Below are 24022 nucleotides of genomic sequence, written 5' to 3'. Positions count from 1 at the left end.
TGCTAACCACTCAGTGGTGTGCCGAATTTTTAAATGCCTTCCCTTTTTGCCTTCTTTTGATAATTTACTTACTTCCTTAGTGGTGAAAGAAATGAATAAATTCACAAATTATTCTCGTAAGTGCCACTGCTTCTTACACCCATCTGAGGGGGGCCAGGTTCTGACTCATGGTGTCCAGTAGGCCAATAAGAACTCCATGACTGATGGCACCTTGTACTGGCACTGTATCAGATATAGTAGCTTGAAGGAGACATAAGGGGCTCCCCCACAAACAGCCACTTAAAAATAAAGAATTGTCTCTGTTGTCACTGCTATAATATCCCAGTGTGAGGGAACAGACTTGTTATGCTTGCTGAAGTCCACCTTGGCAAGGTCTCTGACCTTATGCAGGATACAACGCACAACAGACACTTAACTCCAATATAGCTATTTACTGGTTGGCAAATCTCATGGTGGTAATGCATTCAATTAATTTAATCTGATCAAAGAGCCAATTTATTAATTTATTGACATCTTACAACATTTTAGTCACATGATGTAATTCCAATATACCAGTACATATTTAATCACAAAATCTGGAAATAGATTTAATAATATTAGTATATAAAAAGCATTTATGCAACTAAAGTTACCAAGCAATGACTAGACATTGTACGCAAACATGGTCACCCAAATATTTGAAGTGGTAGAACCTTTGGAAGATAACTTGTACAGGCTGTTGAATCTCAATATATATTCATTAATCAATAAGCCTGGACACCACAATAATACACCAGTAGTGAACAAGTTAATATGATGATTTAAAACCGATATTTAATTTCCAAATACGTTCACAGATCAAACAGTTAGGTTACCCCTGATACCAACTGTAACACACCCATTCAGCATTATTTGCAAGGAGAGTACATTATATACAAAAAAGGTATTGTAAATACACATCAGATTGATAGCTATCACTAAGCTACATAGTATGATATGGTCAAGTTTTCTTATAAAAGTAGAAAATCATTTACTGCTTTATAGGAAGGGAAAAAGAAAGGGATAAAAAATCTGGCACTTAATATGTAGTATTCTTAGTCTTTCAACATTAAAAAAACTGTAAACATGTGAATGGCACTGTATACAAGACATTTAATTTTGTGGTAATTTCTACACCCAAATAAAAGATACCAGAAGTTTCCCAGTATAGTATTTGGCCTAACACTGATAAGAAAGCTATCAATGTGGAGACTGAACATAGATGTAATCAATTATGCAATACAGTACTTTACAAGATAAATTCCATATACAAAGCATGTGGACAGTACTTTCTTAGATTAAAATTTCATCAAAATATGTTCAAAGGGCTTGGTTGCCATAGGTTGTGCAGTATATACAATAATAAGCCTGAGGAATCATAAAGATGATTTCTATCCTACAACTTTTCAGTACCACAATGTATGGCCACAGCTGCCATATTGAGCACAACTAAGGTTTATGGTAAAAGAAGTGAAACAGAACTCAAGATCTGAATAAAACTCACAAGTACTTTAATTGCACAGGACAGTACATGCCAATCCTTAAGGTAAAGGTACATGCCAATCCACATCCAATCAATAGATGTTCTTACTTTAATACTCAAGTGATAAATGATATCAACACTGAATGATTACCTGAAAAACTATATTTGCTCTTTAAGTTAACCAACTTTTTATTTTTTATTAAAATGATGCCGAGCTATATATTCAACAGATACTGTATCTTTGACCCTCAAAATAATTTCAGGAAATAGCTAAATATTTTCATCAAGTATGAAAACTCAAAATTATTTTAAGACACTTAAAATGGGTAAATAAAGATTTTCTTTGTATCTAAATGATGAGTAATGTACAATTAAGTAGTACTTTATCTGCCAGATTACTACATTAATCAGGTCAGATTATAATTTTTCTTACCTTAAGCAAAATTACATAACCTATGAGATTCTCGAATTATACACAAATTCTGACACATCTATGAACATTATGTACATAAACAAAAATATGTATAAGGTATACAGATATATTAACAACAAATGCATGGTAGTATTCATATTCATTGCATATTCATACATATTCTCTTGACTGAAACATTTTCCATACCAAGCTTCACTTGTGTCACATTTATTGCTTCACCGGGTAAAGATTAAAGAATAAAACTAATATCCTGCAGTCTTAAAAAACATGTTCAATGCCAAACTAATTACAGTACACTATTCTCTTTATTGTCTTCTAGTAGTTTAAAATAGTTTCAATATTTCTACAGGATAATAATTAGATACAATGCCCAGCATCTCGGGAGAAAAAATATATGTAACCGATTTCTAAAAATTGACAAAATAAAACAACTGAAACTTATAAGTTTAAAATGTCACACCCTTCCTTCAATAAATAAATTTTGTTGTTGTGTCATTAATCAAGCTGGCAATTCCAGTATTCTGCTGTTAATGCAACAGGAAATTATTTTCAGGAATTATTTTTATCCAAAAATGATGAATATCCCTACTTAAGAGTAACCCAAATCACATCAGATCATATCTGAAAACGACAAATTGAGTATAGAGTCACAATCAGGTGAGTATTGGCCATGCAATTTTAGCATCAATGCGTTTGAACGCAAACGTACAGTGGAATCCATGGGTGGCGAGATCCGACTTCACTTTGTGTGGACAGTCGTTATCTGTCAGTAAGGTCTCTGCAAAGAAAATATTAAATACTGTATTGAAAAATTACTGTAGATCTAATTTACAACTAGAAATAGTTGTAAATACAATGAATGAATACCTGAAAGAATACCTGTATGTTACAAATACAATGCAACAATTTGTTACATCATTGTCTCTATTCCATTAGTTATCTGGAAAAGGCCAAAAAGTGACTCCGTGTTGCTAGCTACATTGAGATAGCTTAACACATATCACATCAGCCCTAAGAGTCCTTAACCCCTGGGCTGCACCACTAATTATCCCATGCAACACTTAGGTGCACAAAAAACTAGTGTTGAATGTAATGAAAAGCCATTTTCTGGGCGAGACCTAGAGACTCCCCAGAGCTATCTGGGCTGATATGAATGTATTAGACCATAGCATCAAAGTGAATGAAGTTCTGCCTACCAGAGACCACGAGCCAGAACCTGGCCCGCTCAAAGAGGCACGAGGAGCAATGGCTTATAGAAACCCCCTCCCCATTCCGTGTGGTTGGAACCATTCTATGTCTGCCATCGACCGGGTCAGGCACCCAGAAAGGTAGGCGCCCCAAAGCAAACCCTATCTGGTTAAAAAATTGCTATTGACAGCCTAACTGTTTAACAGAACTCGCCAACTAAAAAATGAGCAACCCAGCATGATGTCACAACCGTCACCGTGCCACTGTCTGTGCAGCTTCCCCCTCCCAGGGAGGGGAAAGGGGGGGGGCTCCAGACCCCCCCCCCAAATACTGGCTATCCACCCACCCAGTTCAACATGATGTCAAAACCGCGAAAACCGCCGATCGGAGGGAGGGAAGGTTACCGGGAAGCCTCAGAGTCTTGTCCAGAAAATGACGTTTCATTACATTCAGTGCTGTGTTTTTTAAGGGGAAGCCCCTTCTGCTCCCCGGAGCTACTTGACCAAAGATAAAACAAGAGGGACTTTCCCAGGAGGCAGTTGCCACTCGCTCCTCAACTCGATGTCAAGACAACTGGCTGCAACCGCCGACCCAATGCGACACAGACCCGACTAGGGCCAGGGACATTGACTAGGTAGCAAGCGGAGGACCCTGTTCGACCTCCAAAAACCCCATGCCCGAATATCAGCTCAAGACATTAACCAAAGACGGCAGCCAACCCCTGCGGACGACCTGGGAGACCCTAACTCTGTGTAATGTACGTTTATGTTACATTGTTGGGTAGATTAGATACACATATTTAGTAGTCCCGGATACAGCAGTGTCGTACACGTTGAGACGGAGCTTGAAGCAGAGCAGAGTTTTGAGTGTGGCCGAAGTCGCGGAGCTCTTATGTGGGAGAGCGTTGTAGCTCAATGTGGTCCTAGTCTGCTGTCTGTTCTGTGTCGAAGCTGTAGCGTCTTGGAGACGATTAGAGCTGCCTGCGCCGAGTGCTACATTCTTGACTGGAAATTGTATTGTTTGCTATTCTCAAATCGCTTGCTTACATACGGTGACTACACCTCAAAAGAAGATAGGAGGGTGGAAAAAAAACGTTACCTGTAAATAAGGATAGGATTATAACTTGTGTAGTTAGTGCTAATTAGTTATGCCATTAAGATGATGAGATAATGGAGCGAGTATAAGTTTACTCGCTACATCTGGAACAGGGAAGAGGGGAAACTAGGTCAACCCAAGGCACGTCCCCGGCCACCGAGGCCATGGCGCACAGGTAACAGTGAAGAGCCACAACCGGACATAACACATGATGCACCAACGACTGAACCAACCAAGCATCAACAACCTAAGGACTCCTCTGAAAAGCAGCAGCACTCATTCTTCACCAGAAAAAAAGATAACTAGTGCAAACTAACGAACCTACCATCAGGACCAAAAGAGCAGAAAGCTCTGCACTGGAGGAGACCCGAAGGGGACACAACAAACCGTGGAAAAGACGGAAAGAAGAGCTCCCAGTCCTATGACCAAAATGGCTAAGGCGGTGCATGAGCAAGCCAGAGGTGAAACAACGCATGAGACAGCCTGCAGAACGAAGCAGAAGTAACATCCACCATTAATGCAAGCCGACGCGGTGCCGCGAGCACCACATGGTACGAAGCATCAGTATTCTGCATACAATGATGGTCCTGAAAGAACCAAGAAAGGAAGGACAAGACAACCCGATCCGAAGCAGAAGAATACCTATGAAGACAAGAAATAACAAAAGGACCGCCAGGAAACTTCATACTGCTGCCGAGACAAAGCACGCAGGTGGGACACCATCAACGAAGCCACCTGCTCACCATACAAGTGGTGATACTCGAGTCAGAAAGACCAGATGTGAAGGCTGGAGGAGAAGATTGAACCAGCTATGTAATGGACTGGCCCGATCTGCTTCCCACAGCTGTGGAGCTGTGGGAAGACCTCCCAGGTTCGATCACTGAGCAAGCAGCGCCTGAAACCAAGGCTGGGCCAGCCACCAAGGGCCAACAGGACTATTCTTCCTCAGTACGTCTCCAAGCAAGCCAGGAGCAACAGCGAAACCTGGGAAAAGAAGTTCAGGTAACCCTACCTCGACCTATCCTGCCTCAAGGCATCGACCCCGATGGCCTCACAGTCGGGCAAGGGCACTACAATATATGGGAGACGCCTCAACCACGCCGATGCGAAGAGGTCCACCTTCGGGGGCCCGAACGTCCGGCAGAGCCAACTGAACGAGTCGGCGTCAACTGTCCATTCTGTGGACAGGGGAATGAACCGAGACAGATTGTCCACCAGGACAACCAGGCAAGACATCTCATTGTCATTAAAATGGTCAATGCAGTGGCAATGGATACAGCTTTACCAGGTTAAGTTTTTCAACAAAACTTTGCAGTTCTTCCTATACTATTTTCTATCTATTATATATACTATTTATACTTCCTATCACAACTATTTTCTTAGGTTGAATCTTACCACTGACTTTCTTGGGACTCATGGCATGGTATATAATATGTAATTACTTAACCAAAAAACCTGAAAACAATGAAATTCTTTACAAAGAATTCAAGTGTGATCCTCACTACGCAGGAAACATTGGTAAACTGAAGCGTGGTTGCCCCATGCCACCAGGAACCACGTGCTCAGTCGACCCATACGTGTACAGACAGCCACACTATTTGCGAACTTAAGTTATTCGAAAGTTCCAGTTTCACGATCGGGGTTGGGTTTCACGCTTCCCGAACTAAGTTCGGAAAGCGAGGAATATGTCCGCCAGGCCTCGCACCGGTGCAGGGTGGTGGGTGGGAGATAGCCTAGTTTGCCCACTGACCATGTCGGGCACCATTCTAGTGCCTTCTACCCTGGGATGTCACAGATTCACGACCCATTGCTCCCATTGTATTGATTTGTCATGAGACTGGAGTGCTCATTCTGTGACTTTTGTTGGATATATTTGCACAATCTAGGAACATCTGTGCACCATGTCAGCTCCAAATGCATGCATTGTCAGTGAAAGCTCAACAAGCGGGATACGTAAAAGAAAGAGGTCAGTGATGACATTTGGGAAGAAAGTTAAAATAATTAAGAAGGTGGAGAGCGGAGTTCCGAGAAATGTCGTGTGCGCTGAATATGGCATTAGCCAAAGTACCGTTTGTTATCTTCTTAAGGCTAAACCTCATTTTTTTACTATTTCTTTAGAAGTGAAAGCGATAAGACAATACAAAATAGAAAGGTAGTAAGTAAAGCAAAAGTGGAGAGTGTTAATAATGCAGTGTGGGAGAGGTACAAACAAAAGCGTGAGGTGACAAAGAAGAGCAGCAGTGAGGGTGGGAGGGAGAGCAGCAGTGAGGGCGGGAGGGAGAGCAGCAGTGAGGGCGGGAGGGAGAGCAGCAGTGAGGGCGGGAGGGAGAGCAGCAGTGAGGGCGGGAGGGAGAGCAGCAGTGAGGGCGGGAGGGAGAGCAGCAGTGAGGGTGGGAGGGAGAGCAGCAGTGAGGGTGGGAGGGAGAGCAGCAGTGAGGGTGGGAGGGAGAGCAGCAGTGAGGGTGGGAGGGAGAGCAGCAGTGAGGGTGGGAGGGAGAGCAGCAGTGAGGGTGGGAGGGAGAGCAGCAGTGAGGGTGGGAGGGAGAGCAGCAGTGAGGGTGGGAGGGAGAGCAGCAGCGAGTGTGGGCAGCAGAGCAGCAGTGAAGGTGGGAGGGAGAGCAGCAGTGAGGGTGGGAGGGAGAGCAGCAGTGAGGGTGGGAGGGAGAGCAGCAGTGAGGGTGGGAGGGAGGCTTCCAAGAAAGCTTGCATTGCCCCACCTGCACCCCACTCATCACATGTTAACCCAAATGTGTCAATATCTGAGGTTACCTTATCACCATTAATCTCTACTTCAGTCAACCCAACACTATCACAACATCAACCACCACTTATTCCATGTAAACAACTATGCTCCGTCAACAATGATCATCAACATAACAAGTGGATCAGGACTTCTATTATTGGTGAGTACTAACAAATTACTGTCACATTTATGTTATGAACCTGTCAATTATTTTTCCTACACTTCTCGTTTATTTTTTTAACTGTATTTCTCGTTTATTTTTGTTCCTACATTTCTCGTTTATGAACTAACACAGTAACCGATGGACCTCATCCCTGAGGGGTTTGCAAAGCAAGTGGTCCTCTGTATCAAGAAACTCGTTATGCGAGGCAAAGCTCATAACCTGATTCAAATTTTATGAAGAAATTGGGCTCATAACCCAAAAAATTCATAAAGAGGGATGTTCGTTACCTGAGGTTCCACTGTACAGTACAGTACGGTATATGTAACCTATGCAGAGAAGTCATAATACCGTGGCTGAAATATGTTGACTAAACCACACACTAGAAAGTGCTCAAACATCTCAAGCCTCATAGAAGGGGATTAACACAAACACAAATGAAAATATAAATACGGTACTTCTAATCAACGAATGATTAATAACTCTACCATCAGGTGATTTATCTTTGCAAAAAAAATTTATGAAATAATTAAATTTTGTGCTAGTTATAGGACTGCATGCAAGATATATAATACAAATTTTAGTGACCATAGACTTACCAAGACCATCAACAAGTTTATACAGTCCATAGTCTTGCGGGTTTGTGACTCGCATTTTATGTGCCATCATCTTGCATATTTCCCGTGTAGTAGTAGCAGGCCGAATAGGTAATGTACGAGTAACTATGCTGCCATTCTTCTCATCTGGTATAACTATCTTCATGATGCCCTGGTCAGATACCATAGACATATCCTGTGAATTAGCAAAAAAATTTTGAATTATTACCAGACGTGTTGCCACATGCAATTAAATGTCATTAATTGTTATCTTAACCTGTTCTCATAGCTTATCTTTTCTTATATGTTACCAGTCTACATTTTCTAAATTTTACTAGTTACTAGTCTAAATTTTCTTCTTGTGTTTTACCAAATGTTGGTTCAGCGGCACATTTTATGACTGATCTAATGTAGGCAAACACCAGGTGGAAAGTAAGGGTTGCTGGCTCCTCCAACCCTTTTACATATTTACTGTTGCTACCTACTTGCAATTAGATGGATGCTCAAAGGATACCCGATCAATTGGTCAGAGACCAATTGATCATGAGGACATTGATTCCCAGAATCAACAAAAGGTAGGTAGTAAGAACAAAATAATAATAAAATTTATGATCAAATTTACATTAAAATACAGTACCATACATTCTGAAAACTAATAATAAGAAAAAAAATTGTGAAGTATATTCAATATTCATGATTATTTTACTTTTACTAGGCACATTATAAATTACCTGTCTAACAGAATCAAGACTATTTCCTGGTGAAGACTCAGGTGAAGGTGAGAGATTCTTGAGTGCATGAATAGCAGAATGAAAAGCTTCAAGGTAGTATGATGCTTCACCTGAGGAGGCACTGGGAAGCAGCAGACCCCACATGTAGTCTGCTTCCACCTCTGCAGACACCATGCCTGACTGACTCAATACCCACATAATCATTGGAACAAGGTCGTCTGCATCCCCAGAGCCAGAAGTGTCGCCATTCTCATACATCTGAAATAAAGAAATCGTAGCCATTGACCTCATGAACCATTTGGGTGCACGTGAAATATAACAGCTTGCAAATGAAATAACCACTCTAGCTGTAAGGAAGGGTGGTGATACAGTGGATGGTTAAGAAATTGGTTTCGGATAAAATGGGTTGAGGCAGTGGTTCTTATGAAAAGAATGAGTTCAGAGGGGTTCTCATGAATAAAGTGTTTGTTTGTCTTGAGATTCCATCATAGTTTTACAGTAAGGCTAACTGCACAATATTTTGACAACATATTATATTTTCTGGGGGGGGGGGGTGGACCCCATTGGCTCCCCAGATCACCAGAGGTATCCAGGGTTAAATGGATATGTATAACTTTCTGGCATCAATGTGCATGGAGTTCTTGCCTACCAGGGACCCCGAGCCAGAACCTGGCCCCCCTCAGAGAGGCGTGAGGAGTAATGGCCTATAGAAACCCCCATGTGGTTGGGAACATTCTGTCACCCATCGACCGGGTCTGACACCCAGAAAGGTATGTGTCCTAAAACAAACCCCTATTCTGGTGAAACTATTGCTACTGAAAGCCAAACGAGTGGACAGAACTCCCAAAACGAAAATTAGCAAACAAGCATGTCATCACGTTGCGCCACCGTCTGCCCAACCCACCCCCCCCTCTCTGGGGCGTGGGTTGGGCAGACAGTGGCAGTCCCTCCAGTCCTTTCTCGGACTCGTCGGTCCTCTTCCGTACTACTTCTTTCGATTCTATTTATCATTGTTCTGTAATCACATCGTCTCTCCGTACTGTCTTGACATTACTAATACTCGTTCAATACTCCTTGTTGGCACCCTCCCCATAAGAGGGGTGGTGCAGTTCAGACCTCAGGCACCTGGGCCGAGGGTGTTCGTTTTGTTTATGAGCAGGGTACACATGTGTTGTGTTCTGCATCCTATATCGCGGGTTATACATTTGTTCTCACTCGTCTTCTGTCTCCAGTCCTAGCCCCCTAGATACTGGGGGTGTTCTGGGTTTTATGTATGGGGAAATCACCTAGTTCTTTTCTCTGCTTATGGGTGTGGGGTGGCTTGGAGTGGCTCCGCCTCCACCTTGACACTCCACCTCCTTTTCTCTTCCTGTGCTCGCTCCTCTGGGCATACTCCATTAGTGATGCTCCCGGAATATTCCACGGCTCAGCTGTGTCGTAACACGGTTGTGTCTATGCTCTACAGGTGAGATTATACAGTCTGGCAACACTGTCAGCCAGGCATGGGTTCTCGATTTTTGGATGAGTGTTGGGTATTGTTGTAGTGTGTGTTGCTTGGCCATCTTGCATGCGTCTTCATGTGATCTTACTATATCCATTTATCTTGTTCGTTTCCCTGTGGGGAACAGCCCCCGAATTTCGGTGCCTTAATCTCTTCTCGATATGGACACTCATTCATTGCCTCAGTCCATGCTATCTGCACACTCATTCCCTGACTCAGTCAATGTTCTCTGGACATTCTTTCATTGCCTTTCGTTCAGTGCCTGGCTGCACCCTTATATACATTGGAGTCTCTCTGTATATGTGGTTAATCCTGTACATTGGATTACCAATTGCTCCTGGGCCTTCTTCGTTCTTAATTTTCATTGTACTCTCTTGTTCTTAGCTACCTGTGCTTGGACCATCTTTAGGGTCTTTTCCTCTTAACTACACATTGTTGTGTATCTTGCTTGTGCTTATTGGCTGTACTGCTGTCCGTGCTAGGTTGGACTATGTACATGTTCTGTTCCCTGATATTGGACTGGGACTGGGTTCTTTCATCATCATCTTGTGTCACTGCCTGCTTTTGTGTTGCTATGTCTGCAGGTGGATGTAAATTTCCGATCAACCACTCCTGCCCCTACGGTTCCTTTTTCGTTGGGGCAGGAGAAGCTAGGTTACGGTCCTGGCTTCGGCCTTTTCTTTGTGTTCCTTTTCTAGAACATACGTTTTTGTTTTAGTGCAGTAAGTATCCTGTGTAGTTCTCCTCATATATTACTAGGAGACGCGTGCGTCGTTTTTCCCTGCTGGGGCTGGTTGCGCTGCTCCTGCGGGTTGCAGGGTCGCTGTTTTTCGCTTCGCTTCTCGAGATTCAGCTCGTGGTGCTCGTTCTCCTCATGGGCCTCTGCCTGGGCCCTGGCTCTTCAGTTTTCACAGCCATTTTGGCCTTGCTGTTTGCAGAATCTGCCGGTTCGGCTCTTTTGGCAAGCCTTGGTTGGGGCGCTGCTTTGCTTGGTGTCCGTATGACTTCTCACGGCTCCGCCTCTTTTTGCGGGTCGGTCCAGCCAGATACTCAACTGGATCATTCTCCCCCCCCCCACCCCGATTCGCATCTAGGGTTTTGTCTGAGTTTCTCGTCCCTTGTGTGGGCACTGGTGGCTTCGTTGTTGGTCTCCCACCTCCGTGCTTCGTCTCTCATTGTACTCATTGTACTCTCTGTGGCAGTAAGTAAATTAATGTGGCAGTAAGTCGTTCCTGGAGGTCCTTCCAGTTTTCCTATCATGGTGTAGGTATACTTCAGTCTCTCATAGTTTTTTTTCTTTATATATACAGGAGTTGTTACATTCTTGTAAAGCCACTAGTACGGGTAGCGTTTCAGGCAAGTCCTTAATCCTTTGTTCCCTGGAATACGACCTCCGCGAAGAATCATTTTTACAACCAAGTAACCATTTTACCGTTGGGTTAAACAGAGGCTACAGCTAAGGATTTGCGCCCCGTAAATCTTCCCCAGCCAGGATACAAACCTAGGACAAAGCCCTCGCGGAACGCCAGGCGAGTGTCTTACCACTACGCCACGGAGACTGCTGGTGTCTTCGGTTGTCTTGTCCTTCCCTTCGGGGTTGTTCCAGGACCATTGTCTAGTGCTGCATACTGTCGCCTCGCATCAGGCGGCGCTGGCGGGGCCGCTCCAGCTTGCACTCGGTGTTACTGTTCTATCTGCTCACTTCTGCTAGCTGTCTCCTGTGTTTCACCTCCGGCCTGCTCATGCGCTTCCGGTGCCATCCTGGTCGTTGGCCCGGGTGCTCTATATTCTTTCTGTTCCCAGGACGACCTGGGAAACCTGAGCCCTGGAACAGGGAACGAGGGAAACTGGATCAACCCAAAGACCATCCCTGGCCACAGAAGCCAAGGTGCGCAGGTACGGTGAAGAGCCACAACTGGACACAACACATGATGCACCCCAGGCCTGACCAACTAAGCATCAATGACCCAAGGATCCCTCTGGAAAGCAGCTGTCGTGTTCTTCACCAGAAAAGAAGGGGAAGGCTGCAACCGAACAAACTACCAGGATTGAAAGAGTAGAAATCTCTGCACCGGAGAAGAGGATGAAGCTCCCCAACCCGACCCCCAGAAGCCAATGCCAACAGAAAGAGCCTTGGAAATACAATCTTGAACCGAAGGGGCCACCACGAATCGAGGATAGCACCCTGTTCAAGGATCAGGACAGCTCAGGCGGAGCAGGCCAGAGGTGAAACAAAGCATGAGAATGATTACGAAATGGAGAAGAAGTGACATCCACCCTAAACGCAAGCTAGAGGGCTCCGCCAGCGCCGCACGATATGGGGCGACAGTATTAGGCATTAAATGATGGTCCTGAAAAAGGCAATTAAGAGAGAAAGGACAAGACAACCCTATCCAAAATAGACGACAACCTAGGAAGAGAAAGAAAATGATGGAAAGAACACCAGGAAACTTCATACTGTCACGGAGATGAAGCTCGCAGGTGGGACACCATCAGTGAAGCCACCGTCCACATTAGCTGTGGAACTAGAGTGCAGTAACGGCTGGCACGAGGCTTAAACTGAGTCGTCAACAAAATGAAACGTTTGTGTTTTTTGATGCTCAGCCTCTGAACTGATAGCTGGGGCGGCCAGTGTATGGAGGTCCGGGGCAATCCCTTCCCTTCTCACATGGAGGGGGGGACGACGACGATCGGCGCAATGGCGTTAGTGACATTTGCATGTTTTAGTTTGGGAGTTCTAATTCCCTGTTCAGTTTTAGGTAGCAATTTTTACCATGTGGGGTTTGTTTTGTTATGCCTACTTCCTGGGTGCCAAACCCCGGTCGATAGCAGACATGGAAAGCTTCCAAACACATGGGGGTTTCCATATGCCATTGCTCCTTGTGCCTCTCTGAGGGGACCAGGTTCTGGGTTGTGGTTCCCGGTAGGCAAGAACTCCATCGACTGATGCCACAGTCTAATACATATATTTCAGCCCAGTAAACTCCGGGGAGCCGTAGGGGCTCCCCATAGAAATGGTGACTGTCACCCTGAGACAAGGGCACACACCAATATTCCAACTTGCACGAGGCGAGGTGGAACTCTGAAAATCCATCCATCACTCTAATGAGCCCCAATGGGGATTTCCAGGGGCTGCTGGCTGACTGCTATGGGAAGCCCAAGGTGGGAAGCCCAAGGAAGGTACTGCAAAATTGGCTAGGCCCAAACTAACAAGAAAAACTGCTAAAGCTGAACCCCAGCAATGTGTACAATCTTGGGGTCCTTTCCTTAGAGCCACCAAAACAACAGAAGTGGACCAATAGCTAAACCAGGCAGACCCCCTTCCCCCTCCAGGCAAGGCAAAAAATAAAATAAAAACTCCGCAAAAGGTCAACGTCCCCAGAAGGAACAGAAACCAGCCACCATATAGGCATGCAAGATGTGCAGTACCTTGCACTACCTACCAGTAAATGATACCACTTTCTACCCAAGGCCAAACAAAGGCTACAAAAACCCTGGTTGGCCAAGGGCAGGGTAATCACCAAGCAGCAAAGACCCCCACAGAAGTGGTTCCTGAAAGTTCTATGGAAGAGCATCCTAGAACCCAAGGGTAGTACTTGCAGGGCACCTAGGGAAGAAAACCCTAAGTACATGCAACTCCGGTACTCTTAAATTTCACCTGGCCACTGTGCCACACACAAACCAGGTGCGCACCACTAAGGTACACAACTGCCCAGAATCTAAGGCCAGCGTCAACGTCCGCCCTGGACCACATCAGTCAACGAATTGGAGTTGAGTAGCCAGCGCGGGGTGTCCGGGGGCCCTCCCCCTCCCCCTCCCTGGGAGGGAAGGGCTGCGCGGACAAGTGGCGTGACGGCGGAGTGTGACGTTTTCTTGTTTCTTTAAATAAGGAAAATTCCGCCACTGTCCGGTCTTCGGTTGCATTTTTCTTACCATGTGGAGTCTGTTTTGTTATGCCTACCTATCTGGGTCCTAACCCCAGTCGATGGCAGACATGGAATGCCCCCAAATATAAGGGGGTTTCCATTGGCCATTGCTCCCTTTGCCTCTCTGAGGGGGCCAGGTTCTGGCTCTTGGTCCCTGCTAAGCTGAACTGCAATTGACTGATGCCCCAGACTAATATGACGCATACTAGCCTGATAACTCCAGGGAGCCAGAGGGGCTCTCTCCACAGAAATGCATGTAATACTTCTCAAAGAATAGATGTATTTTTTATTTAATGTGTCTTTTGTTAATACTGTACATTTTTTGTTTAGCCTTATTTAGACTTAAATAATATTTCAGTCATGTAAAATGTTGGTGTACATAGTCTCTTTTCTCTGATGTGACAGGTAAATTACATGGGAGATAATCACATTGAACAAATCCTCCCTGTGGTGAGGATTTGGACAATTTACAGAAAGTAACTTAACATTTTCTACCTCTGCACTTTATTGTGAGGACTTTTCAAAACCAAATTATATAGCTATACTGTACTATGCTATATTCAAATGAATCTGCATGCAATATCTAGTTTTAAACAAATATTTTCCCAAAAATCTTCCAAACCAATCCCTACTCTGTCCTACAAGGAATTACATACACAATTTGTGCAGTTTACATGTGTATAAAATACTGTATCTCTGATAAATTAATATTATATATCTTATATAGTATTACAGTGTTCAAAAAATTAAATTAAATGCAACACGTACAGCTCTATATATGTGCGAGATGGTATCCAATAGGAGTTCTAGTTTTTCTCTTGGAGCGAACAACTTCTGCATACGTGTTAACAGACTGCGGATAGCTTCAAGAGACTGTCCACTTGGTGGTGACAACTCGGACTGAAAAGAAAAGAAAAGAAATGTAAGAGTTTTTACCAATTATCATTAACTATCAACCACTATGTAGTGCAATGAGCCTGACATACCCTGCATTATAGGAGTTGGGGAATATGGACTTGGCTCCATCTGAAAATTTCTTCCTAGGACTCTGAAACCAAACGCAGATTATGTATGGCTGCAAGACGTAAGTTTATGATTAAAGAAACCGGAAGTGGTGATGTTTATATAGAAGGTTAGTTTAATAACCATGGGGGTTTTAGCATGGGGGTCTACCACTGCAAACCACCTTAAGCCCATCATCACACAGCAAAAATCTGCTATCAGAATGATAACTAACTCAGCTTTCAGACAACACTCAGCTCCCTTGTTTAAATCCCTAAACTTGCTAAATATTAACTCCCTCCACACATTCTCTTGTGTCAACTACATTTACAAAACCCTGTTCTTAAATGCAAACCATGCTCTGAAACTCTCCCTGGACAGATGTAATAGGACCCATTATCACCACACCAGAAATAAATATCTCTTTGATATCCCCAGGGTCAAACTTAATCTGTGTAAACACTCTATGCAAATTAAGGGACCTAGTTTATGGAACTCACTCCCTAGTGAATTGAAAAACTGTAAAACTTTTGCCTTATTTAAAAGCAAAACCAAAAAGTACCTAACTTCATCTTCTTAGTTTCCTACACTGAGCTTTAAATTTGCTCTGTACCTAGTGTTACCCAATCTCCTAATTTTTATGTAATTTCAAACAACCTTATCATTGTGTTCATTGCTGTCTTCTTTTATGTGCTAGCCATATGCTGTATTGTGACTACCAACTTTTGTCAACTACCATTAAAGCTGTCATTGCAACCAATCTTATATTGTTTCTGCTGTATTATGCCTACCAATTTTTTTGTCAACTACCATTCAAGCTGTCATTGCAATCAATCTTAGCTACCTATGTGCTTTAATATACTGTACCTACAATTTTCTCTCATCTTTTTTTTTCATTTCATGTAATCTGTTATCATTTTTTGTCTATAATTTTGCAAGTATTTACCTCCTTAAAATTTTCTTAGATTAACCCTTAAAGTGCGCATCACTTCATATGAAGTGTAAATCGTTTTACCAGTCAACTGCGCTTCACTTCATATGAAGTGTATGGGTACCGCGCACGATTTGAATGGCCCGCGGTGTAGCTGGGGGTCCCATACGCTGCCCAGGGGCTCTAGTAAACAGCGGCCATTTTGAAAAAAAATCCAGCTCACGATTCGATGGCATGGGAGGCCTCAGTTTAGCGAGAGTCACCATGGCGAGCGCACGGTCAAACGCCTCACGGGCACGCACCACTCAGTCCCTCACCCCAGAGCAAATAGCCCACGAATTATTCTCTGAAGGTGAAGAAAGTGTGTTTGACAATTCAGACAACGATGAGGATTATACACAGTTGTCGGGTGATAGTAGCAGCAGCAGTGAAAGTGAGAATGACCGCCATGCCATGGCGAGGCCTATACGCTCACCGATGCCTCCTCGCCCAGTTTCTACCCCAATTCTACCACGACCTCACAGTTCCTGTGGATATTTTCTGTTTGAGGGTGACGAGTCAGAGGGAGGTGACTCCTTTTCTGGGTTTAGTGACTCAGATCAAAATTTTATTGAGCCTGTGGCTGGTACCAGTGGTGTAACTGGGCGAGAAATTGTCGCGTCAGCAGCATCTCGCCCGGCCAAGCGCCACCGCATGGCACCACATGAGGGACCAAGACCCTCGTGTTCACGTGCACCCACCTCACGTGCACCCACCTCACGTGCACCCACCTCACGTGCACCCACCTCACGTGCACCCACCTCACGTGCACGTAGCCGCCGTGCTTCTCGCAGATGGTATTCAGCTCCTGGTCGCCGGTATGCATCGCTTCCTCGCCGTCTTTCCTCTGCATCTCGCAGGACGCCTGGTGTACTTGAGTGGAGTGATGGTGACGATTTTATTCCTAATATTCCTCACTTTGACGATAAAGATGTAGGGATTACAAACCTTTTCCCTAATCAAGGTGAGGACATGGCTGAGATGGAATATTTTACAGCATTCTATGATGAACCACTCATGGAATACATTGTACACCAAACGAACCTGCATGCTGCTTACCTGATTGAGAGGGAAATCACAGAATTTTCACGACTGCAGCGTTGGAAAAATACCACAGTGGCGGAAATGTATGTGTTTTTGGCACTCTGTTTGTTGATGAAGCACTGTCACAAACATGCAATAAATGACTATTGGAGCAAGGACAAGACAATACCAACACCTTTATTCGGGAAATATATGTCACGAGACAGGTTTCAGATACTCCTCAGGTGTCTACATTTTGGAAGTGTTCAGGACCGAACACCTGATGATAGACTGTGGCGAGTGAGGCACTACATGAACGATGTTATTGGAAAATTCAGAGATTTTTACGTACCAGCACAGAAGCTGGTGGTTGATGAATCTCTCATACTTTTCAAGGGACGTGTTCCATTCAAACAGTACATTCCCTCAAAACGAAACCGATTTGGCCTGAAATTTTTTGTTCTTTGTGATTGTGAGACAGGATACGTGTTACACATGATTCTGTACTCGGCTAGTGATGTAGACATTCCCGGTAACGACGAACATGGATTCTCGGGGAGTGTAGTGAAGACCATCATGGCTCCGTGGATGAACAAGGGACACATTTTATACACAGATAATTACTATACAAGTCCCTTGCTAGCTCGGTTCTTGCTAGAAAATAGAACCGGATTGGTTGGTACAGTAAAGCCACAACGAAGGGAAATGCCTGTGTTTGACAACGACATTGCAGTTGGTGAGTGTCAGAGAAGGAAAAGTGATAACATTCTGTCAGTTCGGTGGAAAGACAAAAGAGAGGTGAACTTGTTGACAACAATTCATGATGGAACAATGGTGAACAGTGGGAAAGTGAGCCATAAAACAAACGCACCACTATATAAGCCAGACTGTGTTTTAGACTATAATATCAACATGCGGTTGATTGATAAATCAGACATGATGATTGGCACTGCAGAGTGTGTGCGGAAGACATGTAGGTGGACGAAAAAAGTGTTCTTCCATCTTGTGGACATGAGCATGCTGAACTGTTTCAACATGTACCTTGTGAGAACTGGACGTAAGCCCACTTTCCGTGACTTTGTATTTGATGCTGCAATACAGTTATTAGGAAAGTTTGCAAAAGATGTCCCAGGTATTCAGCGGCCCATCATAAACCCACTGTTGCAGCATGCTGGTACTCCACGCCTCGCTCACACTGAAGGCTTCCTAGCACACAAACTTAAGTATTTGCCACCTGGTGTGAAGCGTGCAATAGCCCAACGTGATTGCTTGGTGTGTAAAACAACGACACGTAGAGGCAAGAAACGGAAGCTTGTGCAAACATGGTGTGAAACGTGTGGTATCCCATTATGTGCTGTCGACTGCTTCAATGACTACCACAGTCTAGAAATCTTCTAAGTGTGCTTCAAAGTGTGTATAGCGTGTGCGAGTGTGTAAATATGTAAACATATAAGCAGATAGCGTGTGCGTGTGTGTAAATATATACAAATATAAGCAGAACATACAATATAATAGACTGTAATGACATATTATATTGCCGTAATTGAAAACATTTGTGTGTGCCTGTGTATACTCAAATATGCAACAATTATTGATACAAAATATGTTCAAACAGTATTTGAAACACAATTAGTGAAAAAAAATTAGATAAAATGCGCTTAGACATTGTAAATAAATAGCGCGAAAATATATTTGTGGCAACTCTGGCTGTTTGAGGACCGCGCGCAACATCTCCCGGGCGTGTACTGCATGAGCGAACATGCAGATTGTGACGTCATCACCGAGCTTCTCGGCTCTATTGCAACAAAAGTAAGTACAATAGAATTTTTTTTTTATTTTTCCCGTGATCAGTGAACAGAACTTAACAGATTAGCAAAAAAAAAAATTTTTTTTTTTTTTCAAAATGACATGCGCCTGTGTGGATAGCAGGATATTAGACCCCGAGCATGTTAAGGGTTAAGGACCTGCCCGAAACGCTGCGCGTGCTAGTGGCTTTACAAGACTGTAATTACCATATTTGTATCCTCACATTCCTTATGTACATTCTTGTATATGCATAAATAAATAAATAAAAATAAATAAATAAATAATAGATTTAAGCGAGACAAAGAATAAAGGAAATGAGAATTAGGAGTGTAAGAAAATGAAGAGTAGGCCTCTTAACCCTTAAACTGCGCAACGCGCCTGCAGGCTCATGTCTGGTTTGTGCAACGCGCCTCCGGGTATTTGTATTTTTCACGTTCCATTCAAAACTCCCGCGGCTACATGGGGTTCACATCAGCTTCCTCAGGGCTCTTGTAAACAGACGCCATCTTTAAAAAAAATCGTGGTCCACATTCCCGGGTGTGGGAGCCTCAGTAGTGTGTGAGCAACCAAGGCTGGCGCTCGCAGCATGAGCGCACAGCACTGCTGTTCAGCATGTGACCACAGCATCGCCTAATAATGTTAAAATATATATATAACTTGTATTATTTAGCTATGATAATGTTATATTAGAGCCTGAGTGTGATAATGACTGGGTACAATGTTCAAATATCAGTGATTCAATGCTGTTCATGATGTTCACAGCGCTAGCCACAGCACCACAGCATTATTTCTTTCATCTAGGAATCTTCAAATGATTTCTTAGGTTCCTTTTCAAAATAAACGTGTGGTCAATTATTCATTTACAGGAATTAGTGACCAGGATTGTGATAATAGCAGGAATGTGGTTATAATTAGCGTTGTGCGTAGTATTGTGGAAGGAGGAATTTTGGTGAGGGAGGGAGGGCGAGAATTGAGGTAGCCTCATTTTGTGTGTGTGGCTGCCACTCTTGTTTTGCTCACCATACTAGCTTAGTGGTTCGCTATGGGCAACACATATGTACATGGGTATATATAGTGTGTGCATATAGTGTAAGAACAGCAACAGGAGAATGTTGAGAGGAGCTATTTTGGTGAGGGAGGTGACGTAATCGTAGCGTCGTCTGCTGTGTGATTTTTCATGCAGTGTATGGTGGCCACTGTACTGTTTGGACACAATACCGGCTTACTTGCATAGTTCTGGTAAATAAAACATGTAGATAGGTATATAGAACATGTGTAATAAGAACTATAACAATATGGTGGGAGGAGCAATGTTGGCGAGTAAGATGTTGGAGTGAGGGAGACAGGCTGGGTGTGGTTGCTCTCACTCGAGGTGTTCTGAATGTGTTCATGGCCAAATGCTGCTATTGGCCCATACGAGGCAGCTCATATTGGCCCATACGGGGCAGCTCATATTGGCCCATACGGGGCAGCTGCTATTGGCCCATACGGGGCAGCTCATATTGGCCCATACGGGGCAGCTGCTATTGGCCCATACGGGGCAGCTGCTATTGGCCCATATGGGGCAGCTGCTATTGGCCCATACAGGGCAGCTGCTATTGGCCCATACGGGGCAGCTGCTATTGGCCCATACGAAGCAGCTGCTACGCGGTGTTCTGAATGTGTTGATGGCGAATGTATATAGTGTGTGACAGTGTATAGTGTGTAAATAGATTGTATATATACACAAATTAGCATGATACATAGTAAATATGTGCTGCATATGTGTACACAAGTTTCATGCACGTAACACAGTGTCTACGGACAGTACGGATGTTGTACTGCGATATTATAGTGTACGATATTATAGTGTACGTGTTCATTATACATTGGATTGGCACATAAAAACAATGAAAATGTATTTGGAAAGGTGCGCAAAAAATGAACGAAAATATATTCGCTGCAACTCGCGCGCCCCGCCCCGAGCGCCCCACCGCCCCCGAGAGCTTACGGCACGGGCGCACGGGGAATGATGACGTCACGCCCCAACTTCCGGACCCCATAGCAGCCAAAGTAAGTACAATTTCGACTTTTTTTTTACATACCCATACTGAGGGAAGTGTTTTTGACACTTTAAAAAGAAAAAAGAATTTTTTCCAGAGAATTTATTTCCTGCGCACTGCGGGGGTGTCACATTTGGAGGCAACGCAGTTAAAGGGTTAATGAACAAAGAGGTATGAAGCAAAGAAAACTTGTACTACAATTCAAGGTAGTAGTGTATAAAATTTATGTTTGAGATAGTTAAGGTGGCAACTGTGATTGCCTATGCACATTGTGATGAAATAAATGAGAATGAAAAGTTTCTGAGCTGTATCACTTAGTGGTATCGCTATTCTCAGCATCATCATCACGCTATTCCCACACGCAGGACTATGCACAGTCAAGAAAGGCAGAACATTTTACATTGGATCACAGAGATGTGGCAAAACTCTCAATCAAACTCAGAATAACATCAAGAAAGGTAATTCATCTACACTCGAATTCCTTCCAAGCAGTACTGGGTATTAAGGAGTGCTCTGCTACTTGTCTCACCACTACCCTTAACAACCACTAAGTGTCAGCACCTTCATGTCAACAGAGTACAATAAATCTGCCTACCTCGCATTCTCCTGAATATTCTTGTATGCACTTTTGTGGAGTGGACTCATGCTACTGATAGATTTTTTGTGTGTGCACACCTAGATGGCTGTTTTTGGTCTCTGGATTCTGTAACTGAACAGCACTCCAATTATCATTATCATCTGCATTGGTTTGGTTGGATCCTTACCATTGAAAAATTCTTCTATCAAGTTTTCCACTATTTTTGTGGTTCCTTGGGATTGTGTTACTCAAATTTATAGGTATTAGTGCTGGTGTTTGTGTATTAAGGGTAAATTTGATCTCATATTATGTAAATGTATGTGTGTGTGTGTGTGTGTGTGTGTGTGTGTGTGTGTGTGTGTGTGTGTGTGTAATTACCTAAGTGTAATTACCTAAGTGTAGTTACAGGATGAGAGCTACGCTCGTGGTGTCCCGTCTTCCCAGCACTCTTTGTCATATAACGCTTTGAAACTACTGACGGTCTTGGCCTCCACCACCTTCTCACTTAACTTGTTCCAACCGTCTACCACTCTATTTGCGAAGGTGAATTTTCTTATATTTCTTCGGCATCTGTGTTTAGCTAGTTTAAATCTATGACCTCTTGTTCTTGAAGTGCCAGGTCTCAGGAAGTCTTCCCTGTCGATTTTATCAATTCCTGTTACTATTTTGTACGTAGTGATCATATCACCTCTTTTTCTTCTGTCTTCTAGTTTTGGCATATTTAATGCTTCTAACCTCTCCTCGTAGCTCTTGCCCTTCAGTTCTGGGAGCCACTTAGTAGCATGTCTTTGCACCTTTTCCAGTTTGTTGATGTGCTTCTTAAGATATGGGCACTACACAACAGCTGCATATTCTAGCTTTGGCCTAACAAAAGTCATGAACAATTTCTTTAGTATATCGCCATCCATGTATTTAAAAGTAATTCTGAAGTTAGAAAGCATAGCATAGGATCCTTGCACAATATTCTTTATGTGGTCCTCAGGTGATAGTTTTCTATTGTGACGATAATCTCCTTCAAGATATTGAGCCTGCTCTTCCCTCCAAAGTTCGTCGCTATACATCCCTATAAAACTAATATGGAAGAAATATCCAACAACTACAACACAAGGTTTGCCAGAGCGCAAACGTATGCAGCACCAGGAACACCTGCTCCCCCCCTCCGCCACTCGAACCACCCAACTACCTGTCCGTCGCCTGCTCATCGCTGATTGGCTGCGTGTCCAGTTGCATCTGCCCTCCACCCGCCACACTACCTGATGTCTGGGGCCACACGACCTACAGACCTCAGAATATCCAGTGCTTTCATCAAGTTAACACGTCTCGTTGGTAGACTAAGCTCTGGCTTACGTGTACGAAGAGAGGTGGCAGCTTAAAGCCAATATTCCTGCACCTATCTGATTGTATATTGTTCACTTGTTATTACTCACTTGTCTTAACGTAACTTTTCATTTTGTCATTTGATTATTCTTATTATTTTGATCGATTGATTTTATGATACGAATTTTATGTCCATTTTATTCATGTTTTGCTTTTCTAACGTAATTAAAATCTCATTGTTAAATTTACTTGTGTTTTGTGTGTCTTCCCATTACCTTACCACAGACGAAGTTCCAGATTTTCTATTTTTTGTTTCTATATGTGACGAGGCCATACCCCTAGCTTTGAAACAGCCGAACACCAACGCGTTACCGTCACACTATCTAGAACCACCCCTAGATCTCTTTCTTTATCAGAATTCTTTAAAGATTTCTCACATAATATATAGGTTGTGTGGGGTCTATGTTCTCCTATTCCACATTCCATAACATGACATTTATTAACATTAAATTCCATTTGCCAAGTGGTGCTCCATATACTTATTTTGTCCAGGTCTTCTTGAAGGGCATGACAATCATCTAAATTTCTTATCCTTCCTATTATCTTAGCATCACCTGCAAACATGTTCATATAATTCTGTATACCAACTGGTAGCTCATTTATGTAGACAATAAACATCACTGGTGCAAGAACTGAACCCTGTGGTACTCCACTTGTGACATTTCTCCATTCCGATACATTGCCTCTGATTACTGCCCTCATTTTTCTATCAGTCAGAAAATTTTTCATCCATTTTAGAAGCTTACCTGTCACCCCTCCAATATTTTCCAGTTTCCAGAACAACCTCTTATGTGGAACTCTGTCGAAAGCCTTTTTTAGGTCCAGATAGATGCAGTCAACCCAACCATCTCTTTCCTGTAGTATCTCTGTGGCTTGATCATAGAAACTGAGTAAATTCGATACACAGGATCTTCCAGATCGAAAACCATACTGTCTGTCTGATATTATATCATTTCTCTCCAGGTGTTCTACCCATTTAGTTTTTATTAGTTTTTCCAATACTTTCACTATTACACTTGTCAATGATACAGGTCTATAATTGAGTGTGAGTGAGTGAGTGAGTGAGTGAGTGTGTGTGTGTGTGTGTGTGTGTGTGTGTGTGTGTGTGTGTGTGTGTGTGTGTGTGTGTGTGTGTGTGTGTATTCACCTAGTTGGTGACTAGTTGTGCTTGCGGGGTTTGAATTCTGCTCTTTCGGCCCTCCTCTCAACTGTCAATGAACTGTTACCACACACACTCCAGGAAGCAGCCTGTGACAGCTGACTAACTCCCAGGTACCTATTTACTGCTAGGTAACAGGAGCATCAGGATGAAAGAAACTCTGCCCAGGTTTCTCGCCGGTGCCCGGAATCG

The 24022-nt window shown here is 43.4% G+C and overlaps 1 protein-coding gene across 3 annotated transcripts in view; it reads right to left on the bottom strand.

Annotated features, from left to right (window-relative positions):
- Nucleotides 1–482: 482 nt before the first annotated feature.
- The window catches only part of LOC123757348 (protein sprint), a 363737-nt gene continuing 340197 nt past the window's right edge, over nt 483–24022 (bottom strand). For 2 of the 3 annotated variants that reach the window (XM_069329426.1, XM_069329425.1), the window contains exons 9-12: nt 14643–14774; nt 8448–8705; nt 7720–7912; nt 483–2712 (exon numbers count right to left, since the gene is read on the bottom strand). In XM_069329426.1, coding sequence (XP_069185527.1) covers nt 2588–2712; nt 7720–7912; nt 8448–8705; nt 14643–14774 — 708 coding nt within the window. In that variant the 3' untranslated portion in view covers nt 483–2587. Of the gene's footprint in view, nt 2713–7719; nt 7913–8447; nt 8706–14642; nt 14775–21312; nt 21427–24022 lie in introns of those variants that run through there. The other variant, XR_011229385.1, reaches the window with a different exon arrangement.

Source organism: Procambarus clarkii, chromosome 22 (genome assembly GCF_040958095.1).
Source record: "Procambarus clarkii isolate CNS0578487 chromosome 22, FALCON_Pclarkii_2.0, whole genome shotgun sequence".
Lineage (NCBI taxonomy): Eukaryota > Metazoa > Arthropoda > Malacostraca > Decapoda > Cambaridae > Procambarus > Procambarus clarkii.
This window is presented reverse-complemented; position numbering and strand designations above follow the sequence as displayed.